This window comes from Musca vetustissima, unplaced genomic scaffold, assembly GCF_032173495.1.
Source record: "Musca vetustissima isolate MV318-11 ecotype Yass unplaced genomic scaffold, APGP_CSIRO_Mvet_v1 utg38527, whole genome shotgun sequence".
Lineage (NCBI taxonomy): Eukaryota > Metazoa > Arthropoda > Insecta > Diptera > Muscidae > Musca > Musca vetustissima.
The window spans coordinates 25,114-49,926 of record NW_026873842.1 but is presented as its reverse complement, the minus strand read 5'-3'; the positions used below and the strand labels follow the sequence as shown (position 1 = coordinate 49,926).

The following is a 24,813-nucleotide window of genomic DNA, read 5'->3' as shown; positions in this document are numbered from 1 at the left end:
TCTGGGATGACCGAACACCATATAAGCACAAATAATTAAATAAATATCAAATATTCTTGTTTTTGTTGTTGTTATTTAAGGCACTTATGTTAGAGGTTTTGTTTGTTTTGTTGTTGTTGTTGCTTTTTTAAGTAGAAAATAATTGATAAAAAAATAGAAACCTATACAAAAATTGTTTTTATGATTTGTTTGTTTGTTTTTGTTGGCCACCATTATTCTTAGTATTGATACCATGGCTGGCGGCGCACCCATTGTAGGCGATTGGTGTGATCGGAACGGATTTTAATGCTAGCACCCTCAGCAGCACGAACAGTTTCTTTGACCTATAAAAAATGAAAAAAAATCAATTAGATTGAAATATAAGAAAAATATTATCGATTATCTACTTACACTCTGCATAAGATTTTGGGCATTGCCAACCAACATCTCGGTAGCCTCACGATCTTCATCTGAGCCCTGGGCCCCCAACATGGTGGCTTTTACGGTTGACAATATCTTCAATTGTGTACCAATTGTGGGTATACGTTCACAAACTTGCAGGAGATTGGTACGTATACGACGATCGGTACATTGTCGTGCCAGCTCCTTAGCTAGCCGAGTTACATCCTCTGAAGCTTCGGCAATTTGTTTGGCGGTGGCAATCAGTTCACGTTTACTGCCACGTGAATCGGATTGAACCAAATCGGAGAGACGTGCCATGAGAATGGCCATTCGCTTGGCAGCGGCAATAATTTCATTGTCTTTCGATGACCACTGGCGGACTTCTTGATGGAGGCCACGGGCGGCAATCTAGGGGGAGGGATAATAAAAAATGGATTAATAAAAATTGTAATGGAAAAAAATTATGTATTTTTTATGGGAATATAAATGTTTAGGGGGTCTAGCCTATATGGTACTCTAATAGCAATTTAAAACTTCATGGTGATCTACGTAAGGCGAGACGATGTCCGGCCCTGGAGGTTGCTTGTAGCTCAAAAAATATATTTATTTATATTTTTTAAAGGAGTTAATTATTTATGGGTCTAGCCATTTGAAAGTCACATAACAACATAAGGGAAAGCTTCCGGTTCTGGAGGTATTTGTACCACTAAAAAATCTACTTCATACCTCTAGGTAATCTACTTAGAATTTTGAATAAAAAATGTGTGTGTGTATGTGAGAGAGCAAGCCATCAACTAAATTGTAGTATATGTAGTGCACCATCTACGTGAGACATCTAACAGGGTAATATCTAAGTCGTATTGTGGCGAAAGGGTAATATCGATCGTGGATCGTGAAGAGTAATTATTCTGAATAAAATATAGAGTGCCAGTTTAGGTGTAATTTACCTTATATTTATTATCGCTTTTTAAATCACATGTGTGCTATTAAAAATTTGTAGGTTAAAGTCATACAAAATTAAGGTTATGTTATTTTAATTTGCCATTGAATTTGAGGTTAGAGTTGATTTTGATTAATTTTTTTTTGTTTAAAAAGAATGATTTCATTTTACAAATAAATAAAAAAGCTAGCTATTTAAATGTGAAACTATATCTACGGCTATTATTAGCATAATAACGATTTCTAAATATTTGAGGTTAGGTACGAACTATTTTTAATTTTTTATTTAAGCAAAATATTACATATTTGCTCTACCACTGTCATTCAATAAATAATCTATCTCTATTTTTACCAAATTCGTTCATTTTTTGTAACTATTTAAAAAAAATATTTTTTCTCAAATTTGAGGTTATGACCGAAAATATTTTGATTTTTGGTGACCTATTATCATTTGAGTATTTATACTGGCATTTAGACTAAAGCTGTTTCCAAATTTTCCATATTGAATTTTATTGCACCTTTTTATGCAATTTCTGTATATTTTGAGTTTTTAGGTTATGCCCGATTTTTTTTATAATTTTCTTTTTGAATATCACTATTTCTTTTATAGTTGTCAGAAATTCTCAAACGACTTACCAAAATCGGTTGATTAGCATGTGGCATGGTACGGAAGACACCCTCATCTTCATCATCGGTCTCTGGTGGTGGTGGACGTTGTGGTGCCAAACCTTCACGGGGTAGTGGTGGACGGGGTGGTGCACGTTCAGCTGGAAATGGATAAATATTAAATTAAACATTCAACAACAAATTAATTCAGCTAATCTTTTTCATTAGAAAACATCAATTTAACATACTATATTAAATAAAAAATCAATTCAGCTGAGTTTTACATTAAGAGAAGTGTATTCAGCAAACATTTTTGTGGAAAAAATGAATTTAACAACATTTTCACACCAAAAATCCTAATTCAGCTGACTTAAGTATTGATAAAAATCAATTCAGCTAATTTTTTCCAGTAGAGAACGGAAATTAAATTAACTTTTTTAAACAAAAAAATCAATTCAGCGAAGTTTTGTCGTAGGAAAAGTGAATTCAGCCAACATCTTTGTGGGAAAAAGTCAATTCAACAACATTGTTTGCACCAAAAACCTTTATTCAGCTGACTTATGCCATGAAAAATTCAATTCAGCTAATTGTTTTCAGTAAGAGACATATTTTTTTTAAATAAAAAAATCAATTCAGCTGAGTTTTATCATAGGAAAAGTGAAATCAGCAAATATTTTTGTGGAAAAAAGTCTATTCAGCTAACTTATTTTATAGCAAAAATCAATTCAGCTAATTTTTTCATAAAGAACATCTATTGAGCATAGCTATTCTATATGAAAACAGCAATTCAGCTAACTTTTTCAATTGAAATTTCCAAATTAGCTAATTTTATAGAAAAAAATTCAATTAAGCTAACTATTTCCATAGAAAAATGCAATTCAGCTAATACTAAAAAAGAAAAATACAATTTAGCAAACATTTTTCTTTAAAAAATCGCATTTAAATTACATTTTTTCAAAAAATATGTCAATTCAGCTATATTTGTTACACATAATCGTAATTCAGCTAAATTTTGTAAAATAAAATATCAATTCAGCAAACTTTAAATAAATAAGTCCTAATTTTTGTAGCCAAAAAACATTATTTCCATCTACTCCCTTAGAAAATTTTCATTCAGCTAATTTTTTTCTATAGAAAGTCATAATTCAGCAAATTTTTAAAACGAAATTTGAGTTCAACTAACATTTTCGTTTATAAAATGGCAATTCAGCTACTCTCCTTTAGAAAAATTTACAATTTTGTCATAGTTTTTATAAATCATTCAGCTAAATTATTTTAAGGAAAATGTCAATTCAGCAACATTAAACAAATAATTTCTAATTTTTGTAGCGAAAAACTGAATTATAAATTTTTTGTCTAGTAAATTTTTATTCAGCTAATTTTTTTCTATAGAAATTCGCAATTCAGCTAATTTTACAAACGAAAAACTCAATTCAGCAAACTTTTTTCTTAAGGAAATTGCAATTCAGCTATCTTTTTTAGTAGAAAATGCCAATTCAGCAATTGTTTTTAATAAATTCAGCTACATTTTATAAAGGAAAATATCAATTAAAACTTTAATGAAATAATTCCTAATTTTTGTAGCGAAAAATATCAAATTTGCTTCTTTTCCCGCAGAAAATTTTCATTCAGCTAATTTTTTCTATAGAAATTCTCAATTCAGCAAATTTTTAAAAAGAAAAACTCAATTCAGCAAACATTTTTCTTTAGAAAATTGCAATTCAGCTACATTTTTTTTCACAAAAATTGTCAATTCAGCTATATTTTTGATATATATTAGTAATTCAACTAAATTATGTTGAGCAGAAAATATTAATTCATCAAATTTCAATAAAAAATATATAGTTCTGTTAATATTTTAACAAAATCCTAATTCAATTACAGTTTTCTAAGGACATTTTAAATTCAACAAAATTTTTCTTACAAAAAAAAATTCTGCTAATATTCGAAGAAAATTCCAATTCAGCTAAATTTTTCTAAGGACATTTTTTAATTCAGCAAAAATTTTCTTAATAAAATTGCAATTTAGCAACATTTTTTCTTAATAATTTCATCTTAGTATAGCTAATATTTAAACAAAATCCTAATTCAGCTACAGTTTTCTGCGAAAATTTTGAATTCAGCTAATTTTTTATTAATAAAATTGCAATTCAGAAAATTTTTTCTTCATAATTTCTGCTTATATTTTAAACAAAATCCTAATTCAGCTACGGTTTTCTGCGAAAATTTTTAATTCAGCAAAATCTTTCTTAATAAAATCGCAATTCAGCAAAATTTTTCTTAATAATTTTTTCTTAAAAAAAATATTTCTGTTAATATTTGAACAAAATCCTAATTCAACTACAGTTTTCTACGGCAATTTTAAATTCAGCAACATTTTTCTTATCAAAATCGCAATCCAGCAAAATTTTTCTTATTTTTCTTTAATAATTCTGCTAATTTTTGAAGAAAATCCTAATTTAGCTAAATTTTTATAAAGAAATTTTCAATTCAGCAAATTTTTTTCTGAAAAAAATCGCAATTCAGCCAAATTTTTCATAATTTTTTTAATAATTCTGTTAATATTTGAACAAAATCCTAATTCAGCTAAATTTTTCTGAGGAAATTTTTTAATTCAGCAACATTTTTCTTAATAAAATCGCAATTCAGCAACATTTTTCTTAATTTTTTTTAATAATTCTGCTAATATTTGAAGTCAATCCTAATTCAGCTACAATTTTCTCCGAAAATTTTAAATTCAGCAAAATTTTTCTTTATAAAATCGCAATTCAGCAAATTTTTTCTTAGTAATTTGTTCTTTAAAAAAATAATTCTGCAAATATTTGAACAAAATCCTAATTCAGCTGCAGTTTTCTGCGAAAATTTTGAATTCAGCTAATTTTTTCCTGATAAAATTGCAATTCAGCAAAATTTTTCATAATTTTTTTAATAATTCTGCTAATATTAGAAAAAAATCCTAATTCAGCTACATTTTTCTTCGGAAATTTTTAATTCAGCCAAGTTTTTCTTAATAAAATTGCAATTCAGCAACATTTTTTCTACGAAAATTTCAATTCAGCTAATTTTTTTTTCTATTGAGATTTTTTTAATTGAAGTTTTCAAAATCCTTTTAGGTTCTGCTTCTTACCATTTTGATTGGACAAATGCATGGCACTGAATTCTGGAATTGGTGGTGGTGGCACCTGGGGCAATGGTGGTGGCTGGGGTGGTGCAATGGCATTGCGTACATCCTTGACATCACCCAATAACTGGAGAGGATGGAAAACAAAAGAAATAGGTTATTATAAGTATTCAAAGGGTGGAATGGAGGAACATAACCTCCGAATTTGTTTTTGAGGTTATGGCAATTTTTTTTCATAACCTAACCTCAAAATAACACTATTTTGAGGTTAGTTTGTAATTTCTAACCTCAAAATATGATATTTAGGTTATGTCGATTTCCTTACTCACCCTTTGGAATGATGATTTCCATGCATGGGCGGCAGCAGGGTCATTTATATTGGTCGCCACCCGCTTAGCATCTCCCACCATGGCGGGTAGGGAACTTTCCAAACGATTGGCGGCAGCATTCAACTTCGCCGTATATTGTGGATCTTCCGAATTATCAGCCTCCTGTTTGGCAACCAACAGCACCCGATTGATGAGCCGGGCAATATTCGAAGTGTTATCCACCATCTTCTGCGGCTGTTTACCATGGATGGCATCCTCACACAACTTCGCATACATTTGCATATGTTCCTCGGAGGTTTTAATGAAGTCTGCCGGATCGGTAGCCTGATCACAAACGGTACGCATACGCAACACGGTATCGGCATATTGTTGTTTGAGATTTTGTAAATGTTCATCGGCCGCCTTGCTGGCAGGGTAATTCATACGAATCCGCCCGGCATTGATTAGCTGTGGTGTTAAGGAATCCACCTGCGAAGCGGAGGATAATAAAATTTCGGCGATTTTCTTGTTACCGCAAGCACCACCCGCTGCCACCATGCGGGAGGTCTTTGAGGCACGATCGGAAAACGCTTGGAGATTATTGGATTTTTGATTGAAATTTTGTTCCCGTCCAGGGGTACCTTCGGGCAGCATCACCGCCTCGGTAAATTGTTTCAGCGGAGTGCTGACATCCATGAAATCCTGCACAATGCGATTGACCAAAGCATTTTGTACGGCCTCCTTGAGCTCATGCAGCTTGTGGGTCAACTTCTTGGCTGCCTCCTTGGCAGCGGGGCTGTTACCAGCAGCCTGACGTTTCAAACGTTCCACTTCATCGCAGAGCTGCATAATCTCAGCCTTTTGATGGCCAGGGCAACCCTCGGCCACCTTGCGGCCTTCTTCCACAATTAAATTCACTGCCCGCTCACCGAGGCCGCCATCATTGATCTCAGGATGCTGCAACCATTTAACAGCCTGTTCCAAACGACCCTGGATGGTGTGGGCTGTCTGTTGCACTCCCGCCTTATCTACACCGACAACGGCATTTTGTATCTGCGATTGTAATTCTCCCAATTTTTCTCTAATGGCCCTGGCCAAAGATTCAGCTTGAGGTGAGGTACCCTTACCCTCCTGACGCAGTTCACACAGGCTATTAGCCATTGCGGAAATTTCATCAGCTGTACGCCTAATGGGATAGGAATCTTGTGGCAAACAACGTTCCGATATTTCATTGGCATTATCGATAATTTGCCGCAGGGCCTTCTCGCCCACTCCGCCCTTCAGGGCATAGGGATTATTCAACCAATCATTGGCCAGTTCCGCTTTCGTGTTAATGGCATTACTCAGCTTCTTGAGCACCGTTAAATTATCCAATTCACTGGTATCTTCATCATAGGTGGTCAATTGGAGCACCCGAATAATTTCCTGGATCTCATCACTCATTCGCGAGGCCAAATAATTACGATTCTCCGCGGCCTCTTCCACCCCCTTACCCTGCTGTTCGACAATGTGGATATACACCTTCATGCTGCAGATTAAAATCGGTGCCAAAATCTTAACTTGTTCCAAGCATCGCACCAATATTTCACTATGCACCTGATGTGTCAACTCCTTCTCACGAGCCCCAACCTCTCGTGATACCTTACTCAGGCAGGGTGATAAATCTTTCAGGAATTGTACCAAATCTTCCATGGTATTGATGACTTCGGCGACGGCCAAATAATCGAGAACCCTCTTACATTCCTGTATAATTTTACGCACCTCCGATTCATCAAAGCAAAGCAATAGCGAAGAGGTGCCTTGCAGTATACCGCGGCTTCCTTCAATTAGCTTTTTGCGTGCCGGCCCTGAATATGGATCGGCGCGCAACATATCTGAAGCTTCTTCAAGTAACTGCGAGGCAGTCTCAACGCGATTCAATGCTGCTGGCATATCTTGTCGCAGGATGTTATCGTCGGAACTGTTAATGGTGTCACGTCCAACTTTAACAAGATTGGTAACGGCAGCCGATACAACTTGTACCGGACGGCTAAGATCGGGCATGGCATTGCCATCTTCGGCTTCTTCGTGGAGAATGACAAGACGGGAGACCTGGAAGTGGGGGGGATGAAAAGAAAGGGAATTAGTTTGGTGAAAAAATAAAAATAGGGACTTCTATAGGTATGTAGAGCTTAAAAGAGGTCTTCAAAATATAGAGGAGCTTCTGCAGGCTTTATTTAATATAAAAATGCTTCCTAAAAGGTCTCTAGAGAACTTGAAAGTTCGGTAGTAAATAGAAGTTCTTTTGCTGGTATTTTTTTAAGATAAAAGTCTTCCCAAGAGACCTTATATTAGGTCGTTATTTTTTAGTATTTCTAGAGATCTTGATAGCAGAACTCTTACGGAGATTATCCTATTTAAAATCCCACTACACTCTCTTCCGCATAACTTCTATAGGGTCCTTTAAAAAACTTCTATAGATAAGCATAATTCATGGAGACTCTTAGTTGTAATAGAGCTTAACAAAGTTCTGAAATTGATAGAGGAGCTTCTGCAGGCTCTTTTGAGGTAAAAGGTATTCCGAAGGGCCTTCTATGAAGTCGATATTTTATTAGGTTCTCTAGAGAACTTGATTGCAGGTCTTTTACTAATATCCGATATAAAATCCCACAAAACTCTCTTCTGCAGAACTTCTATTGGGACCTACACAAGTTTCTATAGATAGAAATAAGTCATAGGGATCTTGAAGGCAGAAGGCAATAGACTGAAAACCTGACAAGAACTGGAAAAATCTTTTCAGGGATTATCAGTGTCCGGATTATCCACCTTGTATAAATAAAATAAAGGACCTATTCCGCCAAAGGGAACCGATCGTTCCCAGTTATTTCAATTACCTAATTTATCTTGCTCCAGAGAAAAAAGGAACTACTTCCTTTTGCGGAGCGAACCGAAAAAGATGGAATCGATTGCCGAAACGAAAAGAAAACAGCCAACCTTCTTCTTTGCTTCCTATTTAAAAATTTCAGCCAAATCTTCACTTCGGATGCGGTTTAAATTCCGATTTTTTATTGTAAAAAATTTGTACTTAAGAACTACTCAAATCTAATCTAACTCAGCCCAATTGGAGAAAGGCTTCGTAAAAGAAAGGACGTATTCTGCAAAAAGGAACGATCGGTCCTAGGTCCAGTTTATTCATTTACCAAATTCCTCCAGCTCCAGAGAGAAAAAAACGATACTAGTTCCTTTTGCAGAGCGAACCGAAAAAGATCGAACCGCTTGCCCAAATTTTCTTGTGGAGAAAACAGCAAACCTTCTTCTTTGCTATCTAGGTAAAATTTTCAGCCAACCCTTCAATTCGGATGTGGTTTAAATTCCGATTTTTTTATTGTAAAACATTTTTGCTTAAGAACTACTTAAACTAATCTAACTCAGCCCAATTGAACAATAACTTCGTAAAATAAACAACGTATTCTACAAAAGGAAACGATCGGTTCTATGCCCAGTTAATTCATTTGCCAAATTTCTCTTGCTCCAGAGAGAAAAAGGAACTAGTTACTTTTGAAAAATTATTGAACCGCATGCCAAAATTTTCTTGGGAAGAAACAGCCAACCTTCTCCTTTGCTTACTAGTTAAAATTTTCAGCCAACCCTTCACTCCGAATGCGGTTCAAATTCCGATTTTTAATGTAAAACCCTTTTACCTAAGAACTACTTAAACTAATCTTACTCTGCCTTATGGATCATAAACTTCGTGAAGGTCGTCTATATAAATTTCTTATTTTCCAGACACAAACTAAATCTACCCGATCTTCCTGTTTATTGACCGAATTAACTTAGGTGTATCGATGGACGATGAACTCTTCATGCTCTTCAGAGTATTTTAGCCCTCAAAACTTCAAGATACGTGGTGTCGTGTTCTGTAGGCTATTTGTACTCGGAGATTGGAACGAGAGATCATAATATTGAACTTTAAAAGAGCGCATAAGAGAACTACTCCGAATTAAGTCTTTTTCCCTCTGGGTCATTTGGTGAACTTCTTGTTCCCCTCCTTAAGCTGACAAAATACCTCCTATACTTAGATCTTCTACAGATCATCACTTTCTGTAAGAAGACTCCAAGGATATTCTATCCTAAATTCTATCTCCATGCTGGATCGATTTCTTCCATTTTATTTCCTACGTCACATATAGTACTTCTGGAAGATAAAGAAATATTCCCTGCACTTTCTATAAGAAGACTTCAAGGAAATTCTCTCCCAACCTCCTTATCTATGCTTTCTTCTGGATCGTCTTCTCTTATTTTGTTTCCTCCGTTATATTTAAGTCTTACGACTCATTGGATAGTCGGATTCTCTCGGAGAGTCTCTAGAAATATTTTCAGACCTTTTATAGGCTAAAGAAATATCCCCTACACTTAGATCTCTGAATTGATTTTTCTTAACCCATTATTTTATTCTGAATTAATTTTTCTTATTTAACATCCTCCGTTAGATTTGAGTCTTGCGATTTTTTCGAGCTTCTAGAAGTTCCTCTGGCATTTTATATGCTAAAGAAATGTTCCTTGCATTTATATCTCCCACAGATCATCAACCTATAAGAATTCTTCAAGAAAAATCTATCGCAACCTCTGTATTTTCTTCTGAATTGATTTACCTTTTATAGTTAAATAAATATTCCCTGCACTTAGATTTTCTACAAATCTTCCATATACAATCGACTTCGACTTCCTATAAGAAGCCTTCAAGGAAGTTCTATCCCAACCTTCTCAATACGAACTTCATGATCATCAACTCTTTTTTTATTTTCTCCGTTACATATGAGTCTTTCGATCTATTTGATAATCGGTATAGAACTTCTAGAAGCATTCTCAGTCGTTTGATAGGCTGAAGAAATGTTCCCTGCACCTAGATCTCACACATATCTTCCTTAGATAATAGACTTCCTATAACAATACTTCAAGGAAATTCTCTTCCAAACCTCTTTCTATGCTTTCTTCTGGATCGATTTCTCTTATTTTATTTTTGTTTTTTTTTTTACATTTGAGTTTTTCGAACTATTTAATAGTCAGTATAGAAATTCTAGAAATATCCTCTTACCTTTTATACGCTAAAGAAATGTTCCTTACACTTAGATCTTCAACAAATCTCCCATAGACAATAGACTTCATTAGGAAAACTTCGAGGAACGCCTCTCTCAACCTACTCAATTCGAACATCTTGATGCTATCTTATTTTATTTCATCCATTAGATTTGAATAATAACCTCTGACCTTTTATAGGCCAAAGAAATGTGCTCTATATACTTAGATCTCCCACAGATCATCGCCATAGGACAATAGACTTCTTATATGAAGACTTCGAGGATATTTTATCCCAACCTCAATCTATTTGATAGTCGGTATAGAACTTTTAGAAATATCTTCTGACCTTTTATAGGCTAACAAAAACGTTTCCTGCACTTATATTTTCTACTGAGATTCCATAGTTGTCTTTAGACGACTTCAATGAAATTCTCTCCCAACCTTCTCTATGCTTTCTTTTGGATCGACTTCAATTTTTTCCTCCGTTGTATTTCAGTCTTACGATCTATTGGTCTGTCCCCGTACTGCAAGAATCTACAACTTTTTACTATGATAACGAATTTTCCTTTATGATATCGAAGAAAATAGTAAAATCGAGTAGATCCTTGCAGTACGGGAACAGACCATATATGATAGTCAGGTAATGTATTACAGGTTTGTATTTTCTGACAAATAAACATTTCTATCCGCCTTTTTTAGAGTTGTATTTTCTGATAATGGTGTCAATTCGTCAGATTTTATCGTCTCCCTTACTTCTTGATATAGATTTTTTAGGTAGAGAAAGTTTTCAGACGTTCATTTTTTGGTATCCTTCACCTCGTTTCCTGTGATCCAATCGTTCATCAAAAGGAACTGTGGAACTGTGATCCAATCGTTCATCAAAAGGAACTGTGGAACTAAAAGAATGAAGGAACTATCCTTTTGCGGAACTATCCTTTTGCGGAACGAACCGAAAAAGATGGAACTGCTTGAGGTACGAAATTGCTCAAATCTACTTCAGAAGAGAACATCCAACCTTCTTCTTTGGTTGTCATTTCAAATTCTTTTGAGAAAAATTCTTTCAAAATTTGGGACTAAATATAAAATACTGCCAAACTTTGAAACTAGTTTCTTTTGCAAAGCGAACCGAAAAGGATCGAACCGCTGAGGATCGAAATTTCCCAAATCTATTTGAGAAGAAAACAGCCAACCTAGAATTCCAAGTCTTATCATAATGACTCTGTGAAATTACCCGGAATATTATAGAACTACATGATGTAAAGCAGAACATGAATTCTTTTTCGTCGGTTTCCTTTTTTGAATTGTGAAAGTTTCATTGACCTTCCTAAGAAGACTTTGAGAAAATTCTATACCGACCTACTCAATGCTAACTTCTTGATCGCCTTCGATTTTCTTATATTATATTATTTCATCATCCTTCGTTCTTTCATTAAATTTGAATGCTACGCTATTACAGTTAGGAATGAAGTTCGGCGGAAGTATTTTTCAAAAGGAATGGTCGGTTCTAGACCCCACTCTTTCATTCATTTAGTTCATTTTGTTATCGTTCACCTAATTCGATGTAATTCAATCGTTCAACTAGATCTCTTCGTTCATTTAAGAGAATTAAGTGAACGATTGAACGTAAGGGAACTGTGGAATCACACGAATGACCTAGTTCCTTTGCGAACCGAACCGAAAAGTATCAAACGTCCAACCTTTAACTTCGGTTGAAATTTAAATTCCGATTTTATTCTAAAATATTTTTCCTTAAGAACTACTTAAACTAATCTAACTTAGTCAAATGTCAAACACACTATACTATACTTGTCATTGAACTTCTTGTTCTAATAATAGAATTTGATCTGTGGATCTTATCTGCGTTGCATGCGGGATTTTAGACCCGTATCTTAAAACTTTCCAACGACCAAATCATAAGCAATACAGGAAGTCTGTTCAAAGTATTTTCAGCACTACTTATTTGCACCTTACGATGCACTAAATTCTTTCACCACCTACAGAAGATCCTTGGACAGTCTTCAATATCGTAGATCTTTTTCTTGACAATCTACCTATCTTCAGACCACCAGAAGTTCTACCTTACGATGCACTAAATTCTTTTACCTACAGAAGATCCTTGGACAGTCTTCATTATCGTAGATCTTTTTCTTGACTATCTATAGGTTACTATCTTCATACCTCCAGAAGTTCTACCACGTAGAAGTTTACCTGGACGATTTCAGGAGATACTACGGGGTTATTCTCTCTCGGAAAATTGTCTCACCTATATATTTTAATTTTCCATCGATTTTTGGAACATCGACGATAAATGATTCATAAATGTCGAAATGCTGTTGATGGATCTATAAGAAATAGAATTATTATTCCGAAGGTGTTCTGTGCAGAAATTTTCATGTAAACAAAAATCCATAAAAATAGAAATAAACAAAAAGAAATTAAAAAAAATATATTTTTAGAAAAATTTGGCAACAGATCAACAAAATCATAAAACATAAACTGCCCGACGCGAGGTACAGTGGTTCAGGAAGATATATAAATTTAATAAATGATTTTGCTAGCGGAATAGCTTTTAAGATGAAAGATTGGGCTCTTCTATGTACGAAAGACACTAGAAGAACTTTTAGCAGTTACCCAGAGGTTCTAGAGCCATCGAGGTGATCTGGTATCTATACCATAAATTGTAGTTTTATCGGATTTTTTGGGAGAAATTAAAAAAGCGATTTTTTGGACCAAATTGGAACCTATATTTCGAGGATATATAATGCATTTACAGGTTTCGGTTTGCTGGAAAATTAAAAAGAAAATTGCAGCATTAGTTCATGCGTTCCTGTCAGTGAATCATTAAATTGAACGAGTTCGTGAATAATGCAACTCTGAATTATGTTCCTTCATATTCATTTGCAATATTTTTCTTTTGGGAGCTTTAGAGGTAAATTTTTGGAGAAGTGCTTAAGTGATTTTGTGAAAGGGTCATTGGTCCCAAATCTTCTTCTATACTCCCGAAAAATAGCTAAATTTGGAGAGTTCACTATTTTAAAGAATCATCCACTGTCCACTCGTACCCCTATTGTAATTGAAATGATGCCACAGGGCAGCGTCATTTTGTTTGGCGATCAGTAAAGAAAAAAAAAACAGATACATAGTCAGAATTTTTGCCAAAAAAAAAAAAATTCAGACGTAAAGATCACACGAAATTGGCAAGCATATTGGACAGCAGTAGTTTTATTCAATTCATTCATGTGAAAGGTGGGCGGCGGAATCAGTTCTAGTTTTTTTTCTGAACTCAGCCAAATGTAGTTGAACTTATTTATTTATGTTTTTTGGCTACTAAATCAGACGAATGATGGCATTAGTCATCGTCAAAATTGAATATATAATCTTCTGTGCGTGTGACGAGATCTTCGAAGATGAGCAAATCAAAATGTAAGGCCTGAAGAATGGGGGAGAAATCGAATAGGAAAAACAAAATTAATTTGATGTGTGAAATTACAAAAGCTTTCAGCATTTGATACGCTGACTGATGGGCACTTGAAATGTAGCTGTTAGAAATTGTGGAAGATGAATGATAGAGGAGGTCAACCGTGCACCTCCTATTCAATCGTTTAATAGGCGTCATGTGTTGACGCTTCTACGGATTAAAATTTATTTATGAATTTTTCTATTACTATTCCTAAAAGACTACTATTAACAATCGGTCACTAATCCGTCTCGAAGGACCAATGTTAATGGGGATCTAGTTGACACGGATATTCTCCACATAGTGAAAGCACTTATATTTTCAGTCTATGTGCAATTACAAACTCTGAGGAGAATGTCCGTGTCAACTCCTTTGGGCCGGATTAGTGACCGAGTGTGAAGGAAATTGATGCTGAAGAAATTACCTTAAAGGTCGAGAAAATTCAAAAACAAAAAAGAAGGCTGCGGCAAGGAAGAATGCGGTGACGGCGAGACATTTTGACGGAGATGCTTCAGTTCTGGGTGCAGAACGAAGGAGTGAGACTATGGTGTATTATTCCTGAGAAGACGAGTCGCGCAAAGGCTCGACACTGACCAAAAACTCTACTAGCAAATATCAACAGGTTTGTAGAGATTATCGATCATATGGATTCGACTGTGAGTATGCAAGATATAGAGAGAGCATACGACTATATAGTGAGGGGCGCACCCGATGAAATGATAGACGATCCGGTAGTTCGTGATCGATTGATGGTGATATTGGAGAAGAAATGCAATAAGGCAGGAAATTTTAGGCCAGCCCATGAGCAAATTTATATTGTAGCCGGAGAACATTGCGCATGTTCGTAACCGAATACATGTTAAGAAGTGTGAGCCGCCTGTGTTATTGTCGGTTATAAATATTATAAGCCCTGTGCATCATCGTTTCCATCGTTCCGTTAAAAATATCGCGGTCATAAGTGAAAGTGTTGCCGAAGAACCGAGTGTATTGATTCATCGTCGTTCTCAGGAATAATGACGGCACATTATGGCGTATTATGGAGGGATTTGGCGAATGAAACCCACAAAAACCTTTGTGAAAATGAGGGGACAGGAAAGATCCCTAAAATCTTATGGGGTGACCCAAATAAAGACAAAACTAAGCAAATCCCAACCCTAAACAAAAAAGAAACAAGCCGACTGATGGCAGCCTGAAGGCACATCTACTCAAGATTGTATGCAAAGGTAGGTAGCTTATGCAGAGCGTGTGGGGGAAAACAGTAAAACGCTGGAACATTTCCTGTGCCATTGCCCAGCATTTACTTGCCTTCGGAAACAATTCGTAGGAAATTAAATTTTTCACGGACTAAACGATCTGAGTGGGTGTGAATGGAGAAGACTGATCATAGGAGGCTCAAACCCAAAATGTTATATCTAAACTTTCTTTACTTTTATCTTTCTCTGCATTTCTAGAGCGCATAACAGGCCACAATTGGCTTATGTGTATGTCCTTCCTTCCCTCTTTTCGACCTAACCTAACCATGACGTATTTTGCATTTAGATCTACACCATCATCCAGATCAAGCAAAAACTTTTATATGCGGACAATTCACAACGTCGTAGATATGTAGGTTCTCAGTACCATGTAGACAAATTTACTTAATAATGAGTCTACTTCATAGAAGAGGTTAAAGAAGGGCAGCCACATTGCGACTTAATTAGGAAAAAATTAATAGGATATGTTCTCAATAAATTTGATAATGGGTCTCCGGGTAAAGATAAGTAAAGACGTATTTATAGGGCCGCAAAAATTGTGCTTTGATTACTGCAGAAATTAAAAATATATATGGGCCAGGGTACCATGTAAGCAAATTAATTTTTGTTCTCAATAAATTTGATAATGGGTCTCCGTAGTAGAGGAAATTAGATTTTTTCCAGAAGTCTACGTCCTCGGTAATATGCCCGTTTTTCCAAAATTTAATCGGTTGGATGTATTTAGGAGAAAGAGAGAAAAATTATGAGTCTTAATAGAAGATATAGTTCCACAGTACCATGTAAACAAATTAATTTTTGTTCTCAATAAATAAATGGGTCTCCTAGAAGAGGTAACGACGTATTTATAGGGCATTACTAAAAGGGCATGGACCAGTACCATGTAAGCAAATTAGTTTTTGTTCTCAATAAATTTCATAAAGGGTCTTCATAGAAAAGGTAGAGGCGGTATTTTTAGGGCTGTCGCTTTGCGATTATGCAAAATTTCATGAAAAGGATATGGGTCAATACGATGTAAGAAAATTCATTTTTGTTCTCAATAAAATAAATAATGGGTCTTCATAGAAGATATATTTTCTCAGTACCATGTAAATAAATTAATTTTTGTTCTTAACAAATTTGATAATGGGTCTTCATAGAAGAGATAATGACGATATTCGTGGGGAACAATATTAATGAAAATAATATAATCCGGATAGCGTGCAGAATTAATTTTTGTTCTCAATAAATTCGAAAATGGGTCTTCGCAGAAGAGGCAACGAAGTATTTATAGGGCAACTACCAGTACCATGTAAGCAAATTAATTTTTGTTCTTAATAAATTTGATAATGGGTCTCCGTAGTAGAGGAAATGAGATTTTTCCAAAAGTCTACGTCCTCGGTAATATGCCCGTTTTTCCAAAATTTAATCGGTTGGATGTATTTAGGAGAAAGAGAGAAAAAATTATATAGGTCATGAATTATATGTATCATAAATTCTGTGTCATAAATTCTCTGTATCCGATCAATAATTACAAAATTTTGGATAATTTGCTAAAAAATTGTACACAAATTCTAAAATCTATTGGAACGCTAGAAAAAATGTTCCATTTACTTAAGTCATCTAAAAATAGAGATATTTGTTCATTGGTACAATTTTTATTTCATTTTTTCCTGTTCATTTCAAGACACATCTGGTTCATTAAAAATTTTAATAAAAAAAAAAAAAACAAAAAACATGAAGGCAGATCAACTTTCTGGCATCTAAAATAGGCAACAGAAAAATATTTCGTTTGTGCAAAACATCACACATTTCGTGGAAACAAAATCGTAATACTGTTAAAAACTAAAATCAACAGAAAAACACCTACACCTATTTCCAAAATTCACTTAGAAAAAAAACCTGAATGAACCTGAATGCCATTGCCATTATTGACTTGCGTAGTAATAATAGATGGTGTTACTGCCGCATTTGTTTATGCTGCTTCGTATTATTCCGGTATTTTATATGAATGAATTAAGAAACGAGGCAGCAGCATAACGTCATTTGTCATGCAGCATTTTGGAGGAGGAAAATAGAGGCGAAGTATAACAAAATAAAGCGTGGGTTAGAGAAGTGGCATTGATCTTGCCATATCATTAACACCTGCTCATTTTTAGAGTTTTGTCTATGGCCATTAATAATTGCTGTAAAAATAAATGCCGCACAGAACGAGGAAAATTAAAAAAATATAAAAGAGCGGTACAAATTAAACCTACATAAACAAGTAAGCGTGGAATTCTGTAATCTATGCATAAAGAAGTATGTGAGCGAAAAAAAAACAAAAAGAATGATGAAAGAGAAAGATTCAAAGGAAGTACATAGTAGTCGGAACTATATTAAGGAACTATATCCTTTTTAAACAAGGAACGAGAAATATTGATCCATTGCGCTCCAAGCACAACAGTTAGATTTTCTTGGTAGTTGTGTAGGGTATCAAATGGCCCCGTCCGACAATATACTGCTCAGCTCACTGATTTTAAAAGAGGTTCTCTGTACCATATATAAACAAATTAATTTTTGTTCTCAATAAATTTAATAATGGATATTCTTCAAGCCCAATTCTAATTTGGCTTGTATGACAGCGTCTGGTGTTGGAAATTTTGTTTTCATAGAAGCAAAAAGGGACAAAATGTTATATCTGGATATACTGAAACAAAAGTTTACTACATATCTGGATATACTGAAGGGAAATTTACTACAGAATGCAGAAAACTTAAGTCTACGGAAGCGTGAGGCAAACGTCCACACGAGTGTGGGTAAAAAGTACAAAAAAGCCTTTATCATTCCCCGACCAGGATCCAAGGCGTGCTTTTCGGCTCTACCAAAACAATGATCCGGAACACAAGTCATCTATTGTGGAAATCTGACTCATTTCGATTTTTCCTTATTTGATGTATCCCCTGGTACAATTACCGGACTTGAATGTAATATAATATCTAGGGGGTACTACAGGAAATTCGTCATAAACAGATTACCGATCTCAAAACTGATATCTATAAAGCCTACGGAAGCATCAGGGAAACCACCACACTCGTGTTCTCTTTGAGAGTAATTTGTGAGTATAAAGGGTCTCTCATACCGTGATTTTTGCGAACCAAGACAATGATCTGAGACACAAATCATCTATTGGCGAAACCTGACTCATTTGAAACTATCCTCATTTCATGAATCCGCTGGTACAATCACCAGACATGAATGTAATCTGGGGGCACTCCATGAAATCTTCTAAAAATGATAAAATTTGTCATAAGCAGAGGACCGATCTCAAAATTTTCATCTATAAAGTAGATTCTCAGTACCATATAAACAAATTAATTTTTGTTCTCAATAAATTTAATAATGGATCATATTCAAGCCCAACTCTAATTTGGCTTTTATGACAGAGTCTGGTGTTGGAAATTTAATTTTAATAGATGTAAACAGGGACAAAACGATATTTATCGGTACACTGAAGCAAAAGATCATCTCTATTGTCCATTGTCTACGGCGTGATTTTCGATTCTACCACGATAATGATCCTAAACACAAGTAATATATTGCGAAAATCAGCGAATGAAACCTTAAATCCTAATGATTCTTACCAAGATCTTCAAAGAACATATTCTCAGAACTCCGAAAAAGATCCACGTTACCGATCTTTTATAAATTTTGTTATATGTTTGCCAATTTTTTTTTTATTATTTAATTTTACTTTTCTCAAACAAATTCAAAATTTATTTGAAACCTTTAAAATGTTCATTTATATTTGACACCTTCGGCAATTTTTCATTGCGATCTGCCATTTGGAATCGTAAAGTTCTCTTTAACATAATCGTATGTTGTTTCCGTTGGGCGCCATTTGCGGTGATTAATTATGATTGGACTATAATTGGGTACGATGGCCAAACTTGTGTATATCATACAAAATATTTGTCTGTTCTTTTGACAATGATAATTTATAAACCAGTGGCAAACAAGAATATCAAATACACATTCATTAAACGTAGATAAAAATAGATAATTTAGAAAGAGAAACGGGATAAGTTAGAGTCAATTAAAAAACAAAAAACAGACAATTAGAAAGATAAAATGCAGGCCCATATATATTTCATATACAGTTTTGGTCGAGAAAAGTTATGTATCTGGATATACTGAAACAATAATTTACTTTTTAAGGACAAAGAGTAGATTATCGTAAAATAGGCTCTAAGATCTAATGACTAGCTGATCGTTGAGAAGTCATAAATTAATATTTCAAAGACCTTATTGTATCCTTACTCATCTACGATCTGAACATACTATTGTTCTAAGCGATCTCCTATACTACTGGATAATTCAAAATCTAAAAGTTATCATAAACATAGAAAAAATTGTTACACTGAAACTTCAGTATTTCTTCAGTAAGCAAATTAATTTTTGTTCTCAATAAATCGATTGTCAAGATCTTCATATAGAAGAGGTAAAGACAAATTAATTTTTGTTCTCAATAAATTTGATAATCGATCTTTATATAGAAGAGGTAAAGATTGTCATTTTACGATTTGCTTATGCAAAAATTCACGAAAAGGTAATGGTTGTGAAATCAAGTTGTGGTTGCCAAAAAGATACTACAAGAGCGAGAACGATACGAGCAACGCGAGGTAGATGGACGAGAGGACCGCAGATAATTGCTATCATTCCTTGTGTGGTATAGTTTTTTTTTAAACTAGTTTGTTCCAGAATGACAAAAGTCCAAAGTCCAAAACAAAACATACTTCAGATATATTTGTAAAGTATGTCCTCATCAGTAAGCTAATTAATTTTTGTTCTCAATAAATTTGATAATCGATCTTCATATAGAAGAGATAAAGCTATTTGGTTGTACAAAATTTCACGAAAAGGATATAGCTCTGAAAGCAAGTTGTGCTTGCCAAAAAGTAACTACATGAGCGAGAACGATTCGAGCAATGAGAGGTAGATGGACGAGGCGATCGCACATAATACCTATCGTTCCTTTTGTGGAATAGTACCTTCCTAAACTACTTCGTTCCAGAACGACAAAAGTCCGATAAGAACTTATTTTTTTTGTAAATATTGCAAAAATAGATCCCTGTTTAACTAAATTTTCTCTCATATATAGCACACATTTTAAAATTATTTTTAAATAATAAATAAACTTATTTTAATTTTTTTTTTAATAAATCATTTTAAAATTATATTTTATAACTTACCTGCTGGGCAACTGGATCCAAAATGCTTTCTATAGTTTTCGTATGGAAAACTGGCATTTTAACGGCTTTTTAAGAAGACGTGGGGGAAAAATGCACCAATTGTTACTTAAAATTCTAAAATTTCGTTAGGTGTGTAGTGTAAAGATGTGCTTCTTTTGGCAATGTTGTGGCTTCTGGGTGAATTTTCTTTTCACAAATTATAAGTAAAATAAAAAAATAAAATGGATTCCTAGAAGAAAGGGAAACAATTTATTTTGGACAATTAATATATAATTCAGATTTATATAGTTTTGAATTTTATATTTTTTTAGATTTTTATTTAAAATTTTTATTTTATTTTAAATCGAAATTTATTATTTATTTTGCATTGTATAAATTTTGATTTTAATTGGGGTTTATTTAATTTTGTTTTTGAAATATTTGGTGCTATTTTTATTTAATATACAATATTATTGTTCAATATTAATTTAAATGTTCTTGTTTGAATAATATTGTTGGTGTTATTGTTGTTGGTTTAATTACATTTATTTATTTATTTTAATTTGTAATATTTTCCACTAAAAATTTTATTTATTTCTGCCTTTTGTTCAGTGCTGTAGGGTCTTTTTAAATTACTTTATTTTATTTTTTGTGAATAATCTTGGTCTCTTAGTCAATTTTTTCATAATAAATTAAGAACCGATTTTTTTATCCAAAAAATATATACCAGCTCTTTTTGTAAAATATTTTCTTAATACCAATTTAAACTAATTAATTTTTGTTCTCAATAAATTTTATAATGAGTGTTCATAGAAGAGGTTAATGACGGTTTTTACAGAGCCGCCATTTTGCGATTATTTCATGAAAAGGATATGGTCCTGATATCGTGCAAAATTAATTTTCGTTCTCGATAAATAACTCCCCGACACATGAATAGGACAACGCAAATATTATTTAAGAGACTGCTGGTTTTTACAAAAGAAAGGTACAATTGTATGTTATTTGTTATTGTTTTTTCTTATTGATTATCGCTCATTATTTGAGTGTAATTTAATGTGCTGAAAATGTACCGTTATGAGATTTTTTCTATTTTGTTTTGGTACTGTGGTAAAAGTACAGTATTTTTTCGCGACACTTGAATAAGACACTGCTTTAAATTCCAGTTTTTTCGTACAAGTTAAAATGTGAAGGTCAATAATTTTAATTTTCACCGTAATTAAAGTAATTTAAATTACAATTCGTGAAAAATGAGACGAGGAAAATCATTGACTGTTGAAGAAAAACTTAAAATTAAAATTTACAAAGAATCTGATTTATCTATTAATCAAATCGCAAAAAAAATTGGCAGAAGCCGGAATGTAGTATCCAATTTTTTAAAAAATGAATCAAGTTACGGAAAAAATATGAAAGGTCGAACAAAAAGTGTACAGATAAACGTGCTATACTTAGAAAAGCTTCAAACTCTCACGACTCCGCAGCACAAATTTTAGCTAAAACAGGTGTAGTAGCGAGCGTAAGAACTGTTCAGCGTGTTATTTCTAAAGCTGACCACTTAAAGAGATTAAAACTTAAGAAGGAACCACCGCTTAACGACACGCGTAAAAAGGCACGCCTCGAATTTTGTCGTTCGCATTGGACGGGTAAAACAAATTGGCACCGTGTCGTCTTCTCTGATGAAAAAAAATTAATTTCGAGGGGCCAGATGGTTTTAATTATTATTTCCACGATATTCGAAAAGAAAATCATTATTTGGATCGCTTGCATAGCAGAGTGGGCGGTGTAATGGTATGGGGGGCCATATCATACTATGGCACTATCGATTTGCAATTCCTAACCACCACAATGAATGCAAATTGCTACAAAAATGTTCTTCAGGAAGCATTTCCTCAATTCAAAAATTTTTTTGGAGACCTAGAATGGATATTCCACCACGACAATGCACCGATTCATACAGCTGGAGTCGTAAAGTCTTGGATTCGAAGCCAAAATGTCAAGCTTCTTAACTGGCCACCTTACTCCCCAGACCTTAATGTAATTGAAAATGTGTGGGGCTGGCTAGTTAGAAAAGTTTACGCTTCTGGTAAGCAGTACAACAACAGAGATGACCTTATCTATGCAATAAAAGAGGCTTGGTCCACAATTTCCCTCGACTACATTAAATCGTTGTACGATTCCATTCCAGACAGAATGTACGAAGTAGTTCTTAACAAAGGAGGACCTACTCATTATTAATATTGCAAAAATGTGTTCAAATCTCAATAATTTAACGTTAAAAATAAACCAAAATAAAAACTATTTTCAAACTATACATTTTATGAGTTTTTTTAAAGGGTGTCCTATTCTACTGACGCAATTATAAAGCCAAATTTGCAGTAGTTTTACATTCATTGGCATTATTTTAAAAAACCATTATCCATATCATATCGAAAAATATTTTTCTCGTTAAGAACTACCTGTGGTTGAAAAAATGCAAAAACTTAAAATTTTTTTCGCTATATATGTTTATAACTTGTAATTTAATATGAATTACATTGGTGTCCTATTCATGTGTCGCGGAGTGTATGTTTAATGGGCTTCATAGAAGAGGTAAAAACTGTATTACCAAAACTGTATACCAGTACCAGATAAGCAAATTAATTTTTGTTCTCAATAAAATTGTTAACACGGTATTCGATTACTTTTTTGTTTCAAAATTTCAAATTTATTTTTTGTAGTCAACTTTTAATTTTCTTTCATTTTATTTGGTAATTTATTACATTTTCTTCCCAATTTCAATATTGTTGTTTTTGTTTATTTATTTTTATTTGTTTTCTTTTTTTGGTAGTCAAAAAATTGCATCATCGTTGCCACTACGTTATAAAGAACATTTATTATACCTTTTGCTTGTAGATATGTATATAGTAATATTTATATTCAATTTGTTATTGTTAATTTTATTTATGTACAAAAAATCAGTTTGTTGTTTTTTCATAAACTTATCAAAAGTTAACACTTGTTTACTTTCTCTTTCTCTCAAGATACACCAACCGCACTTGTATAGCTCTCTTATTCTCTCATTGATTTATTTGGGTGAGCTCTCTGCGCTAGAGGTGTTTTTTTCATTCATGCTCATCGCCACAATTTGTTAATTTGTATAAATTTAAACAAATTATGTCAGCTGGTCGCCTTCGGTGAGTGTGAGAGTTTATTTATGGAAATTTTAATTTAACAAAATATCTCTGTCGTTTATTAGACAGTATTAGACAAATGCATTTAGTGTATCAAATGAAAATACAGACAGTGAAAATGAAAATAATTATTACAATATTGTAGACGAACATGGGGTGGCAGGATCTTCAAATGACTAGGAGAACCATAGACATTATCTTATTAAAAAAATCCGTGGATTCTAATTTTGTCCACTATCTAAAGTTGACTACCTAAATTCTTAAAACCTGTAAAAATTTATTGAGAACAAAAATTAATTTGCTTTAAATTTTTCTATTAATTGTAAACTCAAGAAGGTCTCTATTTATGGATGAAATAAATAAAAATTAAGAAAAATGTTGGGTAAAATTCTTATCAATCTGTATAAAATCTACAGAAAAGTTTCGATATGTAGATGACTCCTCTACTAACATTGTCGTTTTTACTAAAGAACTCTTTAGGTCTAAAGATCCTATAAATATAGCTCTGTAAAGGTTGCTAATATTTATACTGTACATGATATTGTGGATTGAGAATGTTTTCAGATTATCTATAGAGATCGCCAATTTTAGGTAGTCGATAAATAATGCTCTACGGTCGTCTACAAAGACTGCGCTTTGGTCACATCAGCTGTTCTTTAAAGACGTCTGCTTGGACACCTGTTATTAGACTCAGTTTGAGGGTTTTTTTTCGAAACGGAACAAATTCTTGGCCAGTATCAGATACATGAGAAGGACTTCAATTTTTGTACACTATATTTAATTTTTTTTAGAAAAAAAATCTATTTTTATACACTCTTTATTTTTTTTAGGAAAGAATAGAAAAACTCGTCTATGAAAACTGCCCACAACACGTCAATTAAACCCGTTCTTCATATTGTCTACATTCAGTTCGTCTACATGGAGACCCTTTATCAGGTTTATTGAGAACAAAAATTGATCTGCCTTCATGGAAATATGTGTCCTCAATTTTTGAGGTTTTTTCAATATGGAAAAATTTCTGGCGGATATCTGGAAGAAACTTTCGTTGAATCTGGATAGAAGCCTTTTGAAAAATCCTCCGTTTATAGAAAACATTGAGAATAATTTATAATTCTTAGGAAAATCTGTAGAAAAACTTTATCTAATTTAAGAAACATTAAAAGACAATCGTATGCCTATAGATCTATCTAATGGATCTTCTGTTTACAGGACCCAAAGGAGTAAGTTGCACTTTATAACGACAAAGTAACCTCTACATACTTCGCTGGACAATAAATCGAAGCAAACGGTAACAGGTTGAGGATGAAGGGGCTTCTCTCCTGTTTTTTTTGAGACCC

At 33.6% G+C, this 24,813-nt stretch overlaps 1 protein-coding gene across 1 annotated transcript; it reads right to left on the bottom strand.

Moving 5' to 3' along the window:
- Positions 1–216: 216 nt before the first annotated feature.
- On the bottom strand, positions 217–20,389 carry LOC133328581 (vinculin). The gene is made up of 6 exons (XM_061537142.1): positions 20,331–20,389; positions 5,377–7,446; positions 5,054–5,174; positions 1,957–2,087; positions 391–789; positions 217–323 (listed from the first exon to the last, which is right to left on the bottom strand). The coding sequence occupies exons 1-6, from the start codon at positions 20,385–20,387 to the stop codon at positions 219–221; spliced, it is 2,883 nt and encodes a 960-aa protein (XP_061393126.1). The 5' UTR covers positions 20,388–20,389; the 3' UTR covers positions 217–218.
- Positions 20,390–24,813: the final 4,424 nt, after the last annotated feature.

Excerpts from the sequence above, each read along its gene's own strand:
- LOC133328581 (XM_061537142.1), bottom strand. The coding sequence starts at position 20,387 with ATGCCAGTTTTCCATACGAAAACTATAGAAAGCATTTTGGATCCAGTT. Across the intron at positions 7,447-20,330 it reads TGGATCCAGTTGCCCAGCAG|GTCTCCCGTCTTGTCATTCT; the intron begins GTAAGTTATAAA and ends CCCCACTTCCAG. Across the intron at positions 790-1,956 it reads ATGCTAATCAACCGATTTTG|ATTGCCGCCCGTGGCCTCCA; the intron begins GTAAGTCGTTTG and ends CCCTCCCCCTAG.